This window comes from Echeneis naucrates, chromosome 20 (assembly GCF_900963305.1).
Source record: "Echeneis naucrates chromosome 20, fEcheNa1.1, whole genome shotgun sequence".
Lineage (NCBI taxonomy): Eukaryota > Metazoa > Chordata > Actinopteri > Carangiformes > Echeneidae > Echeneis > Echeneis naucrates.
In genome coordinates, this window is record NC_042530.1 from 7,523,875 (window position 1) to 7,543,548 (window position 19,674).

Genomic DNA, 19,674 nt, shown 5'->3' on the forward strand with positions numbered 1-19,674 from the left:
AAGCCACAATTAATGAACACATTTTAATCTGATGCTGGTGGCAGAGTAAGGGTCAGAGCAAGCGAATAGCAAATCATCTGTCAACCAATTTTCATGGCAGTTATTAGTTGAGAAATTTCAGTTAAAAAAAAAAAAAAAAGCATCCTGTTGGCATCAGAGGAAAATGGTATCACTCATATTTGTCTTCTGGGGAGCATGAATGTCCGTGCTAAATGTAAACGTTCTTCATTAGATGGTTACCAGGATAAGACTGAGTGAACTTTCTCCCACACTAAGTTGAATTTTGATTTTAAGCTTCAAGCTTGAATTCTGTTTGTTTTTGTTTTTAATTGTAGTGGTGTACAAGATAAACACAAGCTGCTTCATGATTTGCTGAAGTTTAGGCAGCTGCTGCAGCATTAGTGCAAATTAGAAAACTTTACTATCTGTCCCACTATGCACTATTACTCCATAAGCTTGCCTCCCATTGCCAGCCCTGGCGACAGAGTGCCCCTCTGTGTGGAATGAGCTAACACTGGGCTGCCATGAAGTGTGCCCCACTAGCTCAAGTGTTTCTGTGTAGCCAGAGAGTTAGCAGGAAGTGCAGCTTGGGTGCCTCTCCACTTGTCTGATCAATGCAGCTTTCATTCTCCCTCGGTGGGGCAAGATGGAAGCTGTACAAAAGGACCACTGGTACTTTGTGGTACTCATCTTTCTCCCATTTCTTAAAGGTATGAATTTGATATTTTTTCATTCATTATAATTACTTAATTTTTCCTATTACAGGTATATGATGACAACTGTTAAACGTGATGATCATTGTTGGCTTTCAAGAGATAACTAAGTCTTAAATCAGTGAACTTAAGATGGTTATTTTTGATATTTAATGATGAAGAGTAATGAGTAATTAAATCAGGGTGGGGTGGGGGGGTTAGATGCTGGTTAATGTTAGTTTAGTGTTAGTTGGAGTGCTTGTTCTAATAAGTTCAATGCTGTGAGACATTATTATTCCAAACCTGCACAAATACTTTGCAGAGCGTCACTGAGCTTGTAATCCTCTGTCATTCAGCCCAGAAAAAAGGGGCTTTGGAAACTTGGAGGCTCGATCAGTGACCATTGTTAGGTGTGTTTATGCGTACCGGCTCAGATTAACCTCATTACATAAGAGATGGCCTGGGAGGTGAGTGGCTGTGAAAGTCCTTTAGACGAAGAAGCACTTTACATAGACATGATACCGACAGCTTTAAGGTGTCAGACCTGATACATGTAAAATGACATAAAATAATTCCAAAATCTAAATAAAGTGGAGATTTACAGTGAATTTAAGAAATGTAAGGTCTTCAATGATGTGGGGATTTCTAGATTTGGTCCAGGTTCACGTTCATTGACAGAGTGCACTGTCTCCAGTTGCCGTCCAACAGAAAGAGGTTCTGACTGTACGGCTGGAGGAGGGGATGGTTCTGGACTGTCTGTGTCCCTGGGACGGCAACCTCAGCATGGTGTCCTGGATTAAACTGCCGGACAAGTCTCAGGTAGCTGTTTTCCATCCAGAGTACGGCGTGTCCCTCCCTCGTCATTACAAGGAGAGGATAGAGTTCCTGAGGAGCACGCCTATGGACGGAAGCATTTCAATGAGGAACGTCACCCATCAGGATATCGGCCTTTACCACTGTTCTGTTCAGACCTTCCCCCAAGGACCCTGGACCAGGAACGTCCAGGTGGAGGATTTAGGTAAAGTATCTGCTTCACGTCATCAAGTGGCTCAGTTTCTTGTCTCAGCTTCTATTTTGAGAATATAAATGGAAATTACATCACATCTACTATGTAAGAAATGAAACTCAAGATTTGGCGGGGATTTTTTTATTTTTTTTTATTTTTTGACAAACTGTTTCCTCTCTTCTACCTACCTGTGTTTGCAGATGAGCCCCCTGAAGATGTAGACATCACAGAGGCCCCCACCCCGGTCACCCCAGAGGTGACTGTAGCAGACACAGTGCTGGTGGCAGAGCAGAACAACAACCTGACCATCAGCTGTGAACACAAACACAACGGTACTGTTCACCAGGTCATCTTAGAGCGGATGGCGCACGGCCACCCCTGGGGCATCATCGGTGTGTGTAAGAAAGTGGATTTGGGCCTGGTGGGGGAGGACTACAGCGACAGGGGGAGGGTCAGTTGTGCCGACAGCCTGGACGTCAGTCTGCACCTGACTGGCGTGACCCCTGATGACAGTGGATTCTACCGCTGCACCTTCAGCACAGATGTGGGGGTGCAAACCACCACGGTGCTGCTCACAGTGTCCATGCCAGGTACGGAGGCAGAGCCCTTACTGTGACACCTACCTACCAATCCATACCAGGAAAATGTATCTCATGCATTACTGAAGCAAAATGGAAACACTGTGTTGTGTGTGAAACCACAACATCCTGAGGCCCCTCTCTGAGCACCCTCAGTGTTACTCTGAAGCTGTATTTGTGAGTGTGTTCATATGCATGCTACATTATTTTGGTCCTTATTTCATTGTTTGTCCTTTTTTTTTTTTTTTTAACCAGGTGGATTCAGCCTGTCTGTGTACATGATGTATATTTACATCGGAGCTGGAACTGCTGGGCTTATGCTGTTGATTGCCATCATCATAGTAGCGTTAAGACAGAGGTAAGATGCTCCTGCAAACACAAAGTACCAGTCTGTCTATTCTCTGACATGCAGTTTTAAACTCAGGGCTGAACAGCTTAATCAAAGGATATAAAGCAGAATTAGGCAGAAAAGAAGCTCAGCTTGATCTAAAAGCAAACATCAGAGGAATAAATGCTTATAATCACATTGTTAACAGGATGTTTGCTAGAATAATTCCTGAGTGAATTGTTCTAAAGTGGCACATTAGATTATAGACAATTTGCAGGATTTTCAAAATTTCTCAACCTTTGAATTTTCACCTTCTTAAGAAAATAATACACAGGCGCTCTAAACGAGTCACCAATAGATGGACCAATAGGGAGGTCGCACTCCACATCCCCTTTCCTCACCTCTCCCTTTGTGGGAGATGCCATAGTGGCCTTAACATAGAAACATGAAAGGACCCATCTAGCGCCAGTGTCTGGATTATCCCGACTGCTGAAGACGTTTGATTCTCAAACACAGTTCAGAACATCATTGTGGCGCTAGAAAAATGACCAGAGGATCACTAAGTCTGGAGGGATCCTCCTCTGGGGACCTTAGAACCAAAGCGGTGGCTCCTGTAAAATGTTTCCTTTAAAATTTGGTGGAGTGCAATGTTGATAAATGCCACAGTGCTGTCAGATGGTGGCGTCTCAGGTGCTAATATCTGACGTTAGTCTAATCATCACTGCAGGAAGAGAAGCGGGAGAGAAGAATACAGAGTAAAACTGCACCCATCTCAGAGACAGGTGAGCCTTCCGTTATTCATTATATCCACCCTCGTCTTTACGTTTGACACCTTTATGACTCTCCCCAACCTTCTGATGAGATATGCTCTTAATTACAAAACCATTACACTCTATTATTAATCTTATTTGACATAGTAGATCCCATCAACATGTAACTAACGTTTCTTTAATAACTAACCACTTTTCAGTAACATGAATACAGCAGCTTGTCAAAATTTAGATTAAATACAGTAATTGTTGGCCTAAAAATTTCATTTCATCTTATAAATCGTCAACAATCATATCACAGATTAATGATGTTAAAAATCAAATTCTTAAATGCTTTTATGTAGGTGTGATATAAAATAATACTGAATAAAAGTTGTCGAATCTTTTTTTTTTTTTTTTTACTTTCCTTTCAGGCCATCTGTGAATAACAGCTGTGATCCAATATGATTTACTGCTGTCTCATATTTAGCTTTTTGAAGTATATATATATATATATATACCATGCTTTGCCAAGCTGCTCCCATGTCAGTCCTATCACCTGCCACATGTCTTTGTGTCACACCTCAAATACTCACAATATTTACCGCATATTTACAGCCGCCCTCCTACAAGAACAGCCCTGTGTGTCCGAGGATTAGAAAGAAGCCCAGGCAGATAAGAGCTTGTCCTGTCTATGCCAATCTACAGACTGTACGATCGCACAAAACCAGACATCAGCCTCATGATAAACCATCATGTGTATGACGTACTGCTTGATGTTGAGAGCGCAGTTTGCTATCTGCCACAGATGCTGGTGCGTGCTAGGTGTTTTCCCAGACCAATCATCTGCAGGAACAAAAATAAAAGAATGTGAGAAGCCCAGAGCGCAGTTTCAGGGATTATGCTGACACACACTGATGCTCATAGTGCAGTTTAAAATACATGAACAGGCTGGAGCTCGTGTAAGCCTCAGAAAGTTGACAAGTTTGGTCAACGCTGTCCTGCAGTAAAATGCAGTGCGTGCTGCATAATTACTTCTGGAGAAATGTTTGTTTTAAGCAAAACAATATTTGACAGTAGCCGTCATGCAGAAAGAGCAGACAAAAGCCTGTATAATCATTCTTTTCACTTCCCTCACCCCTGAGTAAAACGATTAACAAAAGCTTGTGTAATTGCTCTCCTTTTACTTTCATCCCTCCTGGTTTCCATTCAAATCCTTACAATGGTGTCTAATCATCTAACAGGAAAGAAAAGCAGCCACTCAGCACTGTACCATCACTTGAGACTGTTGCGCTCCCCAAAGGGCTCTCTGTTTAGCTTGGCTGCATTCTAGTTGCAACATGCTCTTATTGTGAAAACTAAACTCTAATTAGCTAATCCTGTGCTTCAGTTTTTTGCTCTTTAGCTTCAGTTTTATTTACAAACCTTTAGCTCTGCTTTATGAAATGTAATATAAAAAAATATATATATCGTAAGATGTCACAAGTTCTCCAAGTTGTATGTATTGTTTTTATGATTTTCCCCTCATGCTATTGTAAATTAGTATTTATGGTTTACGGTAGTGCTATTAAACTGTGTGTTGTTTATGTGTAATGTGATTCATTTATCTCTGTAGAAATGGAGGCAGTGGCAGAGGCAGTAATGGATATGTGGGCTATTCCGCTAGGAAACAAGACAAATGTGGACAAGGTAGACATGTGAAACGAAAAGGGACAATATAGTTTTGAAAATTGCCAGTTTTTGCTTCCTTATCTCGTCTTTCTGTTCCCGAGAAAACAATAGACAGGCTGGTGCACATATGACTGTGATACCTGTGATGCTGTGTGTGTGTGTGTGTGACCAGCAGGACTTAAAGTTGACTGACTGTAAACGACACACTGATGTGTAAATAAAAATGAGTGCCAAAGCCAATAAAGCCACTCGCTTATTTGCTGCCATGGGGGAGTGTGACAGAAGGAAACTGAAAGAATAAATGCTGTGACTTAAGAGGTTCTTGGAGGAAATCAATCAGCTTACTGTTAAGTGTTGCTCATACGTTCTGTAGCACGCTGGTTCACACATCATGTTTCACTTGTGCTTAATCTACATGAAAAGGGTGAATTACAATGTGTGGTTTGCTGAATGGTTTGCCGAAGAATCTAGATTCTAAGCTCAACTAGCAGACAGCGGGCGGTGGCTTTACATCTACTGTGCTGTTATTTTACCATACAAATCCAATCCCCCTTTTCTCCTGTCAGTGGGAGAAGGAAAGAAGAAGGCCGATGTGAGATAGAACATTCAATTTATTACCATTTTCTCATCAAAAACATTACATATGTACAATTAGTGAAAACTGTAGTCCTACACTCAAAGTGCATTTAACACATATTCTGACAGGAAGAGAACACAAAACGTGGCCGACACTAACACAATTGTATAGTAACAATAACAAAATTATGACCTGTTGTACCTACAAACGAGTGAATGGCTACAATAAACAACAACAGCAACTGAAAGATGCAAATGATAAACGCTATCAGTTCACTTCCTGCATTCATTTAACTCAGCGTAGCTCTACTACTCCAGATGTAGAGGAATTATTATACATACATTTGCGCTACGATAATATTCAAAGACAACTAGACAACTACTGAGTGACTGTCTTTCTGTCCTAAAATCTGAAATTAAAGCTGACCCTTTTTTTTTTTTTTAAGATGGGAACATTATTTGGGGCTCAAATTGATAAGAAATTTCAGTTCTCTTAAATACAATATACAAAATAAAGTGGCTGCAGAATTCAACTTTAACAAAATCAGTGCTTGTACATTTGTTTCAACTTTTCCAGGGATCTAGTGCCTACTTTATTTATTTATATCTATAAACCCAAGACAAAGTGAAATCAACAAAAAAAAAAGGGGGGGGGGATTAAGGTTGTCAGGGCTGCTTCGCCGCCTCAATCTGTCATTAAAACGTCCTTTATTTTAGAAATTGCTGATGTGATTGCTGGATTTGAAAGACTTCTTTACTGAAATCAGGTACATTCATTTTTGAAGCATCAGTAACTGCTGACAGTCACCACAAGGATCTGCAGTTGAGTTTTTCTGTGTTTCAGGTGAGATACTGCGTTTGACAGTGCGGTCTACAACATGAGGAGGAACACAGGACTTTTCAAAGCTGATGCGATGCTACAGAGCTGTCGTGTCCACAGTGTTAAACTCAGCTCAACGGCGCTTTGATTGGGTTTAAAACTGTGGTCTCTGTCAAAAGGCACTTCTTACTGAAGGAGAACATTATCATCACAGCAGTCACATACTCAATGATACATGCAGTGGATTTTGTTAAAATATTCTGTTTTCTGCTGATATTGGCTCTTTTGTGCAACAATGTCGACTCTTTTCTTTTTGGTTAATACTGTTCCAATACAAAGGATGGCAAAGATAGAATGATATAGTTTCCCCCCCCCCTTTTAAAAAAAATGTTACATGGACTTGTGATGAAGCATTTTCCTTACTTTCAGAAGAATAGCTAAATGTTTTGGGAAGAGCCTGTTTTGTTTGTTTTGATAAGAAAATCAATATCACTCCCGTCTTTATCTTTATGCTCACTGTAAAGGTTAGCATTGTGCAAAGAGAAACAGTGCAAATAGTTAACAAAATGCACAGGCCAGCCCCTCCACAGCTCCACATTAGACCATCAGTCCAAAAGTGACACCGAACAAACGCAGGTTATCATTTTACTGCTGCTTGTCCCCGTCTTTCGTCTCTATGCTCGGCTAAGCTGCACGGTGGAGTGGTGTCAATATTCTCATCATACTCTTGGCAAGACAAAACTTCCAGAATATGAAACTAATCCTTTGATTATTTTGACTGTAATTTTGTATGTTACTGAGCGAAATAAACTAAGGCTATTACTTTTTCCAAGTGGAACTCTTGCATGAAGATGACAGGTAAAACCACTATGATGTTTTAGAAATGTTTTATCGCCTGGCACAACCTTCCCCATCAGGTCACCACCATTTCACTTCCCTCCTTTTAATAATGAACCAGTTATAAGATAGCGTATGAGGCTAGGGAAGAGTTAGGAAGCTATTAAAATCAAATTACACTGCCAGTGCAATGTCATTTTGGCAGCTTACAGGGAGAGATGGCTGTGAGAATACTGCATCAGTTCTGACATGGCAGTCCCAAACTCCGATATCCTCTGAGCACATTTCTGAGTGACTTTTTCCCCCTTTCTCTGTTTTTTTTGTATGAGACGTTGATCAGAAATGGAGTTAAAAGAGGCAAAAATGTAGATTTTTAGTCCTGAAAAGATTGCTGAGGCTGCAAATGGCTGAAATGAGCCTGATGTCACTTTGCCTGCTTTAGAACCAAATCCTTTTATATATTATTTTACAGTAGATCATTGCTTCTATCCTCTTGTGGGGTGTAATGCAGTAACTAAAAAAAAAAGGATCATGCGGCCTAATGGTAACATAACACACTTTAAAGCTACACTTAAAGGATTTTTGGTGCAATCATTGAAGCTACTGCTGCTGTCACACAACGCACACGCACGCACACACACACACACACAAAACGATCTTTTTTTTAGGACAACTTTTCATGTACCTCTCGCTCTACAGTTGACACTATTGTTAAATTATCACCAGGAAATGATATATTACACGTTTCACTATACATATTTCTACATCCTCTCTACAGTAGTGGGCAAAGAGTCCAGTTTTGGTCGAGCAATTCTCTGTCATTGAAGGGGCCTCAGGCTGCAACTGGATTCACAGCCACTAGAGGGTGATGGCGCCTCTTCTTGGTGCTGGATCTCCTCCTGTTCTGCCTCAGCAGACAGAAAGCTGGAAAATGTCTGTGCTCGGGGGATAAAAGTCATTGTCAGGCCAGTTCCTGTGGACAAAAAGTGCAGAAAGGGTTGTGATGTTTTACAAAATAAGATCATCTGTTTTGTTTAACTTGATGTTGCATTAAAACAATAGGTGCTGTTTTAGTGGACAGCAAAGTCATAACTGTTGCGTAGCTACTGTCCATGCCAGTATCTTTATAAAGAAACTAAGATTACAAGATCCTCCTGGCATTTTTATTTTAGGTAGGCTGATCTTTCAGAACACTTTGATATCAGCGATGTTACTGCGAAAAGATAAAGCTCAAGCTGTACAGTAGAAACAGTTGTCACGAGAAAAATCAACCTTTCGCCTCAAATAGAGAGCAGCATTTTCTCAGACCGTCTGCTGTCTTCTCGTTCTCTGCTCTCTCTCCCTCTGCACATTAATTTAAATGAATTGGACCGATTTGTTCTGCAGTGCACATTGGTTAACTGCACAGAGAGGGAGTAATGGATACTTGTGGGTGGAGGGCTATTCTGTGCCACTGTGAGGCCATTAATAATATATTAGAACGCTGTTTGGAGACGTGCACACTGAGGTAGGTTGAGGATAAAGTGGCTGGCAAGCTGCTGATCATGCACCCAACAAGGAAGAGGTGGCCAGTGATCAATATTTCAGGAGGAGCAAAACCTCACACAACACTGTAATCAACCCTAACCTATAGCATGTATGATGCTTACTGATGCAGCTGGCTGGGGGAAGTCGCCGCATGTCAATACATTTCAAATCAATTCACGCACAGAGGTTAATTGAAATTTGATTTCCAAATAAAACTTTGACTTTGTTTTCTTCCAGGGCCGAATCGTCAACATTGACAAAGAGATAATTTTCTCTTCTGCTGTTGGTGCTGAAATGCTTATTAGCAAATCATTCATAATATAGTGAATACAAATACTCACACACAGGCTGCTTCTCCTGTATGTGCAGCCTACAAAGCCAGTGAAATGCACTGCCACCTCACCACAACATGGAATATAAAACATGACCCAGTCAGCCTGGCAAGCTTTGTCAAATGGCTTGTGTGAGTGTGTTGGAGCAAAAGTGTTAAAAAAAAAAAAAAAAATCAAAAATGGGATGACAAATGATGCACAAGTAAAGAAAGGACAGGCAGGAAAGACAAAAAAAGAGCATTTTCCTGTGTGAACAGCTTGCAGGAAGAAGCTCAGAGGGGCCAGTGTGGGTGTGAGGATGAGACCAAAACAGTACCAGCCACAACAGGTGAGAGACACACACACACACACACACACACACACACACACACACTTCTCTGTCTGCTAGTCTTTTCTTTTCACCACTCCCTGAAATAAAGAAAAATGGGATAGGATCCTGTCTTTAGGTTGTAAATGCAGCTCAGTCCTTTTTCTAGAAAACACACTGCAGGTTAAAAAAAGGAGGGTGGGGGGTTGGGCCGCCTCTCTCTCCCCTCCCCGCTGTACTTAATAGATTGCTGAAACGACTGGTGCGCAACCAGGCATATCCTTTTCACATCTTTGCCAAGACAATCCCTCTCTTCAACCAAGGCCAATTTGGGCTGGAAAAAAGAGGCAGGGAGCCGAGTGCAGACAGAGAGGGTGAAGCAGATCTCATCATCTCCTTGGTCATAAACAGCGGTGTTTGTCATGTGGTGCCAGACCCCTGCAGAGAGCCATGCTTTTGGACAGGACACACAAATATAGACATGGTTGCAAAAAGAAAAAGAAAAAGAAAAAAAAAGATGAAAACAGAGTGAGAGGACAGTGTCAGCATCTCTCCTCTTCTCCTATTCCTATGAGGAGCAGACAGTGATTTGTCAGTGCCTTTTCATTACTGGGGAAGGTCATGTCACCCTATCTGGCCTGGGGTGGCAGCTGCTGGGCTGGGCACACACACACACACACACTTTGACAGATACAATGGTGGACCAGGACATACTAGCATCTATTCATGCATACATGTTGACAGACACGCACACCTGTCTGCACCTTCCTTCCTCACAGTAACTCAAATAGAAATCTTCTAACAGCTGTAAGCAGAGAAAGAGAAGTCGACTGTACCACAAACTCTGGATGATGCAACACTGCTGACATGCACATTTGTGGTGTTTTGTGTGTGTTTGTGTAGTAAGCCAGCTGCTAGAGCAACAATACACAACTGCAATAAATAAAATATCAATCCAATGCCTCCTTAAAGACTTGGTCAGCTAACTTAAATCTGGGTTCAGATATTATAAAAAAAAAAAAACTTTCTATGTATTGTACCAGTAGGGACCAAAACACTTATCCCTGGCTGTGATGAATTTTTCATGGGATTCAGTTGTTGAATCTACATCTGCTACATTCCATGTCGCCTGTTGAAGATAAGATAGTGTTATCATCCCACTCACCTATAATCTTGTCCCTATGCCTTTGATACTTGCTCCCCCTCTGTAAAATCCCCTCATATCACTCCCAGCCGATCAAACTAAGCACAGCACTTCATTCCATTAGAATTGCTAATATTACCACTAAATTGTGGAGCCCAATGAAATGCAGAGAGGGAGAAAGAAAGACAGAAAGTGTGTGTTTGTAAAGTGGCAAAAAAAGAAGCTTTTCCATTGCAATGCTCGGGTTGGTAATCGAACCATTTCTGACAGGCGTGTCATCTTGCTTTTAATACCTGAAAACTCTAATGTGCCCTTATTTCAATGCATCAGCAAACTCCAGGAGCACCAAAGCTGTACTAAAATACAAACAAGGGAACAACGGAGCTCTCATTCCCTCTCCATTCTTTCCTCTCCCCCCACCAGTCGGCAGATAGCCACCCATCCTGAGCCTGGTTCTGCCTTTATGTGCCTCCAGCTCTTCTCTATGTGTATAGTGACTTTGTTATGATTTGGCACTATAAACATTCAATTTCACGTGATTTGATTTCAGAGGTGGGTGTCAGTCAAGTTTATAGTTTGTAAAATTAAACTATATATCTTTGATTTCATGAAAAAGTAATATCCTTGAAAACTGATTTTTGTTTCATACAAGATGATCAAGGCAGTTTTTTTCCCTTTAACTTCACCTTCCTATTCTTTTTTTTTTTTTTTAATAAAAAGCATTGGCCAATTATTACTTTAAATTATGGCCAACAAGGCTTCTGTGATATGTTTTTGATCCATTTCCAGATAAATGAAAAGCAAATGTGAGATGCAATAAAACAGTTACAGTGCTTCATTCAGCATGTCACCCATTAACTAAAGCAAAGAAATAAACAAATAGGTGAATAAACTTCAACGGGACAGGAAACTGCGTTCCTTAATTATAGCCCAATACCCGCAGGGTATTTGAAAGCAACACGAGCATGACTCAGCAAATTTACTGTGCTGATTGGATATTCGTCATGCAGTGATAAAGCCAAGCAAACACAGGCAGCCATCGTGGTCCAAATTCCTAAATTCTTACCTGTATTTGCACTAAACCATAATTTCAGAGATTAATACTGTCATTATTATTGAAATAAATATATCAACAGGTGACCTGTGACTATGACCTCTGTATGAGTCTGTATGTATCTAAAGACAGGACGTGTACTTTGGGCTTTTTCCAGTGTTGAGTCATAAGAGATCACGCTAAGATAATCCTAATCAGTCAAACCTTTTCTATAATTGCCAGGAACTATTTATCCATAATACCCCAAAAACTACATGTTTAAGTTGTCTAAACAATAATGTAAATCCATCCATTATCTTTACTGCTTATCCGTTTTGGATTACAAGGGGCTGAAGCCAACCGCAGCCAACACTCTGGACAGGCCACCAATTCGTCATCACAGCGCCGACATGCAGAACTAAACAACCATTCAGAACTCAAACTATTCAGAGCCAGGTGCAAGTCTGTGGACTGCCCACACAAGCACCAGGAGAACATGTAGGCTCCAGAAACTGCACCACCATGATGTTAGTATTATAAGTGAATGGTGTAAGATGTGAAAGAGCTCCAGGGAAGTGGAGACCTTCTGCCAACGAGGAATCAATGCCATTATTGTTCTGGCTGGCGTCATCTCAGAATGTGTTTGCTTGGCTTAAAAGCAGCACCATCACCTGATGTTTGTAAGTTGCCTTTAACAGTCCAAACACCCCGTGTCACAGGTTAAACTCCTGTCACTCCCTTGAATTACCTTGTCGTCCCCCTTGTCTGACAGGACCCACGTCCTCAAACACACTGATGCGTTCAATTTATTCATGGGGAAGGAGGGGAGATAATGGTCCCGCTGAAAGTGTATGAGCATGAGAAGGTGGAGGATTGTTCCCAAACAGACAGACACACAGAGAAAGTGTGGGAGGACCTGTGGACATGCCAATGTGATGGATGAGAGAGATGCTGCTCTGCTCACTAGACTTTGGAGAGGAAGAGTTTAAAAAAGAGAGTTTACTGAGACTGGGCCTATAAATAATGACCCAGAGGTGGAAGCTTCTCTGTTTAATGTATATGAGTAAAAACACGATGATGTTTGGGATGGAAGACTTGCGTTTTGCTTTTAAGCTTATCAGTCCACAATTAAATGATAATGAAAAAAATCCAGCCTTTGCTATGCAAAAGAAAATTACGACGTCAGAGCGACTTTCATCTTTGCCTGGCTTTCTGTTTTGCTCTATCAGTGAAAGCCAAAAGGCCCATAATCCTTTGATAAGTCTACTAATAAACTAATACCATGGACAGAGCGTAATCTCATCAGCGCGCTAAACACCTTTCTGCCTCTGGTCTTCATCTAGACACGCGCGCACACACACACACTTTCTTATGTATATGTGTACTTTAAGTCCTTGTACAGCACTGAGCCTAGATACTGTGCAGCATCTACTGTGGGATAAACGTATTTAAAGTGACTTTTATCTCTTCCTCATTTCCACAGAGATGTATTTTAAAGAACACACATTGTATATTAAAGAAAAGACTGTGAAACTGAAAAGAAAAAAAATATTGGACTCAGTTCAAAACAATGTGATAGCAGTCAGTATTACTTAATAACATAACATAGAAACATAAGTTTAAGCCCTAAGTACTAAAACTGAAGTATAGAGAGGGAAGGAAAAAAAAAAAACACAACTTGAATAAACTATGTAAAGTAGTTTGTCAACAAGAGAAGTTCAAACTGGGAATATATAAGTGGATGTGTCTCAAAGCATTAATTATTAAAAACTATCTGTGGTTTGTGAATCTCTCCCCTGATAGGCTCAAATAATGTTATTTGTCACATAAACATGTTGTAATCTGCAAGTAGGCACGAATAGTCAGACAAAACTTCCCATCCATCACAACTAGAGATTCTGCAGAGGTAAAGATATCTGGAGACACACATACATGCATTCATGAAATCCCTCATTTGTGTGATATTTTTGTCTTTCTGCTTCTTCACCCGTCTTGCCTTCACCTGATCCAGCAGGCTCCACACATTACCACTGACACCAGCTGATAGAGACGTATCTGTGCTGTGTGTATGGTGATTAGTAACTTTGTGTCTGTACCTTGGTAACTGTAGAGATCTCCCACGCTGTTCTGACGCGTGATGTGCTGCCAGTAGGCGCTGCGTGGCAGGGAGATGGACTTGGTTAGTGTCTCTCTGGAGTGGATCTGAAACAGAGAGAGGAAGCTTGCAGTGTCTCTATCGTTCTGTCACTTTCAGTCACTCATTTGCTGGAGAGAAAATTGCTCTATGCACGGGGCTGTATATTTCTGGTTGAATGGCACGTTTCCACTGCGAATTGGCTGTTTGGGGGGTAAAAGCAGGATTTATTTGAAATCATGATGATGTTGTGCCACGGGATGCTGTGTTTTAGCCTTTTTTTTGTGTGAAAGTAAAGGCTTTATCTTCCAGACAGTAAACAACTTGAAATATTTCAATTTTTTGTGAAAGAAATATACACTTACTCAGCAGTAAACATGTTATTTCACATCCTATAACAGTGAGTGGGGAATTTTGTGTAGCAATCCATGTGATTTATAGAGCTGAGGGTAAACGCAATATTTGGAAATGTTCCCAAATGGTGGGGTCCAAGAGCAAGGCCATATGGTCAAGGCTCATCAAGCACTAGGCAGGCCTACATAAATAAAGAATAAAGATGGTCACGGGGAGCAGGGGAGGAAGGAAGGAAGGAAGGAGGGAGCAAGGAAGGGATGGAGGGGTGTTGTGATGGGAGGCGGGAGCCAACGCCAGGACCCCAGGATGTCAGAAGGCTCCTGGACCAGTCAGCACTTCTGGGGGAGCAGTGCCTACAGAGGACTGTGTATCCTTGTGTGAGCGTGTGTGTGTGTCTCTGTGTGTGAACAAACGTGATTCATTGCATTGAAATGCTTGTTTAATCTGCTTAAATCAAAAGATGAAGAAATCACTAACAAAAACAATGTGTGTGTTTTTTTAGCGCAAACATTTCTTCTGGAATCAGATGCAACAGGATGATTTTGTACACATAGATTGGTAGTATGTTGACACTTGCACTGACTGTCAGCTGTTACTAATGTTGGCAGTAGGAAAAAAAACTGCTGCCCTCTTTTTGAGCTGCTGTGGGGATCTGATAAACAAACAAATATGCAAAAATGTACCTGGGAGCTCTTCTCCATCTCCTCCATCATCCTCTCATGCTGCTGGGCAATGGCCAGCGTGGCCGAGTGGACCCGCTGGTAGATCATCTCCCCCTCCCGTGTCTGGAACGTGAACAAACCCTCTCCTGTGTCACACATCCTGCGCCAGGAACACACACACAGAGACAGAGAGAAGTACACACACTTTGATCGCGCTCACTCTTGGATTGCTGCTTTACAAATATGCACGGCTGAATGTGCACTTACAGAGACACATAGATATAAAAGCATACGGAAGTCAAACACACACACACATACACGTACATAAACAAACACAAAAGCAAGCAGATACAGTATACAAACAAAGACACACTTTCAGAGGCACCTGTCACATCATTGCCTGACAGGCTCTGCTGCAAATGTTGATATCCTGGGATGTTCTGGATACCCAAAGTTGCTTTGTTAAAGTTTTTATGGAATTTTTTAAACTAAGTTTTTTTCCCTCCCACCGACACCATTTCAATCACACTGACAAAAACACATTCATATATCTGCATGCATACACACCTTCCGGACTCAAAAGTAAACCAGGTGGAGTCGCGGCCATATCTGCGCAGAGAGCTGAGAGGCCACATGACAAGTTTTAGGCGAGCATTGTGAATGTCCCACAGGTAGATGTTTTCATGGGTGATCTGCATGGTGCACTCCCCATAGATGTCCAGGTTAGGGGTGGGCATTAGGTACACATTGAAACGTTCTGGAAAGATACAATATAATGAGAAAAGTGGCATTTTGCCTGTGGTGATCAGAGGAAAAAACAACAACAACAACAACAACAACAACAACAACAACAACAACAAAAACCTCAAAGGCACTACAGTCCATGAACAGACCATGCAATTGTGAAATACACTGCAGTAATATTTTTGCTTTTTGGAGGAAATTTGCATGAATGGCATTTAGGGAGCTGAACCTCTTCTCTTGTTCTCTTTCTATTGACTGCTGTCACAGTAAACAGGCAGATATATAAATATCTTTTTACCTTTGGGCAGAGCCAGGCTAGATGTTTCTTCCTGCTTGTAGTTGTTGTACAGAGCTAAGCTAAATTAGCCTCTGCATCCATATTCAGCACACTTAGTACTGCACACGGGATTAGTACTTATGTAAACCTCTACAAAAAAAGTGTTCCTGAAAATGTTGGATTTGTCTTTTAGGCTTAAAAAGACTTGAATTTGAAAAACTATTTAAAAGTACTAAGACAAAACGGTTGATTTTTTGGATTATTTCTGTTTCTATTCTTTAACAATGATTCCAAATCAAGCTGCCCAAATTAAACAGTTACAAACAGAGTTTGGTTTAAGCTTAAGTCTTAAACAGGGTTACATGAGAGTCTGATTAAGAAAGAGGATCAGCTTTTCTCAAGTGATGGACTACTCTTCATTCTTTGCTGTGTGGACCTAAGGTATGGAGTATTAAAGAGATGGGACATTTAGATTTGACTTTTCTTCTGAGAACGAGAGAACAAAACATAATGTTGCTACAAGACTGCAGCTGTATATTCTTTCCTATAGCCTATAGCACTCTAATGTTTATTAACAATACACTAAATTGCCTTTGATAGTATTTACTAATGACTTCAGGAACTATTTAAAAATGTTGTTGTTCTTATATAGCGACCATTGCAGCTTTTTATTTACTAGTCTAAAAGAAAAATCGCTTTAACTTCTTGCATCAGAAGCCTTACAATAGCAAAAGAGCTTGGCAAGACTAGTAAGTAAATGGCTGTTAATGCTAATAACATTGCATATGTAGCAGTAGCAAAACTTACAAATAGCTCTTTTAATAAAAGTATTTTAAATAGTAATTTCTTTGACTTCCCATAGAGAGGGTGCAACCATCCATTCGCTGAGCTGGACTGAGATCAAGGAGCCAAATCTGCCTGTTCGCTTTAAACTAACCCTCTGAGGCAGACAAAGAGAGAGGAAGAGCGATAGAGAGGAAGAGAGTTCTCCATAATCTAAATTAGTTCTCACTAATTACGCTTAATGATTCAAAATAAGCCATGTGTCTGCAGTGGATAGAAAATGGTAGTGTCATAGTGTGGCATATTTTTAGGGACAGTGAAAATGAACTCTGATCTAATTATCAGCCCCTGCTGTTTGGGGAGGGCCACTAATTGAAACGTGGTTGCAGGCCCAAGCCTCTTGTTCCATTCATTACATGCAGCACAGAGCTGCTGGCTCAGTTTGTCTCCATAATACACCGCTGAAACTTTTCTCCGAGCACAAAACAGCAGGGCTTCGGCCACAAGAGCAGACAGGAACTGTGTTGTTACAGTTCATCTGCTTCACCACAGCACAGTCAAAAATGTGTGTATTGGTATTTATTGAAAAAATGAAGCCAAGTTATGCTGAAGAGTACAATTTGCCCTTAATCGCTGCTGTAAAATGAAATCAGTTGAAATGACGCCATATTCTTTTCAACTGCTTGTCATTTTACAAGTTTAAACTGCTCTTCTTTGCCTGTTGCCTTTTCATATTCAAATCACAGAGAATATGCTCCACTGTGATTGTTGTGCCCTGTTGTCTCCTTCCTGTTCCATTTCCATTTCCTGTGAGTGGAATGTGTGGGGAAGCACATTTATTTCACATGGCTTTAGGAGCCATAATCTCATCCATCTCTGTGACAAGCTTCATTATGAGCGAAGCCAGTGATGCACAGCACTTCTCATTAGGCCTGGAACAGAGCCCCAACCGCAACCTGTGACCTGTGCTCCAATTCACACACACACACCCAAATGTATTTGTGACATTGGACAAATGTGCAAATGTTACCAAAGAGTGTTACAGCGGACTTAAAATCAGGTATTGACAAAAAATGTCCCCTATTAGTCGAGCCTAATTGGACAGTGACTGTTCTGCTTCCCTAACCTTCTGCGGGCTGAGCTGCATTAACACACATGGGCCTGAACTGCTAGGACTAACTGCATGGTGGCAGCTGAGTGAGAGAGATTGACCCTGAATGGCTGTCTGTGTTAGCAGGGACTAATTGGGCACTCACCGTTCTGCTCCCGCTGCACCCCCGCTGCTAATAGGTCTGGCTCTCCCAGGCTGATGTCGTTGAGACGGCTGCCCAGGCACTCCACGCACAGCAGCTTACACCATTCCTCAGCATCCAGCTCTGCACACAACCACACAGAGGCACAGCGTCAAACACACACACGCTTCCCCCATATGCAACACTGGACATAATAAAACATGTTGTCCAGATTATACTGCCACGGCTGTGCTGCCTGTAGTGTGTTGACTGCATACAAATCACATACGTATAAATCACCCAGGGAATTTCAAAATAAAATGCTACATGCACGGGACATAAGTACAGCTAACAGTAACCAAACGGAGGGGGGGGGGGGAGTGGATCAATTTGATTGATTTGCTGTAGATTAAAAGAGGCAGTGGGTTCAGCAACAGCCAAAGACAGATGAATGTTAGGTTTTCTCTACCTCCTTTGCCAATGCTCACTTCCAATACTGTACAATGTAAGTAGCTCTGCAAGGACAATGTGGCCAGAGTCCCAAGAGAAACTAGTGATCATCTACCAGGTCAATAAGACACTTTAGAGTCTCACAAGCCATCATTAGATAATAGATAGATAATAAATATACCTCTGGATAATCATGGAAAACTGAATGTACTGAAAATTAAATTATGTCATGAAAATGTAATAAATAATATTGCAATAGAATGAATGTGGGTAAATGAAAAAGCATTCTTATTTACTTGGTTGTGGAAGGTTACATGAGTAAATAGATAACTACCACATTAAATATGAAGCAGCAAGTTAGCTCTGGAAATTATGCAACAGTTAGCCTGGCTCTTTCCAAGGGCAACAGATAGCAGCTAGCTGACAGTTTATTCCTTTTTTGTTTAGTAAAGACAAAACCTGAAGCACACAATACTGACATTTTGCAATAGGGTGAGCTGACCGCTAACAGATAATAGCTATGAATTTAAGATATTGACATGGAAAACGCCATTGATCTTTTTAGTCTCTACCAGAAGGGAAGTGTAGCATATTTCCAAAAAAATTGTTATTTTAAGAATCATTTTGTAAAAACTTTAAAACACTATAATTGTGATTACTGGCACAATTTAAATACATGGTTTGTGTTTCAGGATTTACGTTTAGTAAATATTAAGTTATATCTACTACTTGTGGCAGCTGAGGCTAAAAGGAGAGGGATTTTATTGAAAGACAGTTTATTATTATTATTATTATTATTTAATTATTTTTCTACATCAGATGTTAAGTTGAGGCAATTTCATGAATAAAATCCGGAAGTTTTTTTCCTCATGTTAAATTAGAAAAAAATGGTGTTTACAATGGATAAGATTTCCATTTGTTTTATGTGAGCTTTTGGTGAGAGTTACTGAGGTATGAAATGAGGCAAACGCAGGAGTTGTTTATCTTTGTGAAGAGCCTTAACTCTGGGCCCTGTGGAATTCAGGGATATGTGGCTAGTGATGTGTGCAGAGACGTGGAAATGTGGGGGCACCATGTTGCCATGTGTGGGAATGTTTCTGTGTCTATTTATCAAAAATCTTTTTTTTTTTCCTTTTTTTTTGCTTGTATAATATGTGTGAGGAGTTATTCTCACTTCATTCAGTTCAAACTGTCTTGTGTAACCACAGGCATAAAGAAAAACGGCCTGTTTGTCAGATCACCGCTGATGTCCAATGGGACAGATCTTCACAATATTGTGGGGTAAAGGAAAGGTCTGCTGCAGGCTAAAGCGCTTCATTCACACACACAACACAATGCAGAAATAAAGATGTATACGCACACACACGCACACACACACAGAGCTACAGCAGCTCTGCACCACCTTACATCTTTGCTCATGCCTCCCAAGATTCAGCCC

General features: G+C 40.9%; 2 protein-coding genes across 4 annotated transcripts in view; one reads left to right on the top strand and one right to left on the bottom strand.

Moving 5' to 3' along the window:
• The first annotated feature begins 615 nt into the window (after positions 1–615).
• Positions 616–7,225, top strand: cd226 (CD226 molecule). Of its 3 annotated transcripts, none has more exons than XM_029529216.1 (6): positions 616–710; positions 1,387–1,710; positions 1,899–2,288; positions 2,532–2,634; positions 3,332–3,386; positions 6,445–7,225. In XM_029529216.1, the coding sequence occupies exons 1-6, from the start codon at positions 647–649 to the stop codon at positions 6,460–6,462; spliced, it is 954 nt and encodes a 317-aa protein (XP_029385076.1). In that variant the 5' UTR covers positions 616–646; the 3' UTR covers positions 6,463–7,225. The 3 variants fall into 3 exon arrangements, with proteins under 3 accessions (XP_029385076.1, XP_029385074.1, XP_029385075.1); XM_029529214.1 differs by lacking the exon at positions 6,445–7,225 and adding an exon at positions 3,972–6,021; XM_029529215.1 differs by lacking the exon at positions 6,445–7,225 and adding an exon at positions 4,969–6,021.
• Positions 7,226–7,893: 668 nt separating this feature from the next.
• dok6 (docking protein 6) overlaps positions 7,894–19,674 on the bottom strand; it is a 47,894-nt gene continuing 36,113 nt past the window's right edge. Inside the window, exons 4-8 of the mRNA XM_029529403.1 lie at positions 17,811–17,930; positions 15,318–15,507; positions 14,772–14,910; positions 13,697–13,802; positions 7,894–8,230 (exon numbers count right to left, since the gene is read on the bottom strand). Coding sequence (XP_029385263.1) covers positions 8,076–8,230; positions 13,697–13,802; positions 14,772–14,910; positions 15,318–15,507; positions 17,811–17,930 — 710 coding nt within the window. The 3' untranslated portion in view covers positions 7,894–8,075. The remainder of the gene's footprint in view (positions 8,231–13,696; positions 13,803–14,771; positions 14,911–15,317; positions 15,508–17,810; positions 17,931–19,674) is intronic.

Bases quoted from the DNA above. Each gene is read 5' to 3' on its own strand.
- cd226 (XM_029529214.1), top strand. From the start codon at position 647: ATGGAAGCTGTACAAAAGGACCACTGGTACTTTGTGGTACTCATCTTT. The intron at 2,289-2,531 runs GTACGGAGGCAG...TTTTTTAACCAG, and splicing joins GCTCACAGTGTCCATGCCAG to GTGGATTCAGCCTGTCTGTG. The intron at 2,635-3,331 runs GTAAGATGCTCC...TCATCACTGCAG, and splicing joins ATAGTAGCGTTAAGACAGAG to GAAGAGAAGCGGGAGAGAAG.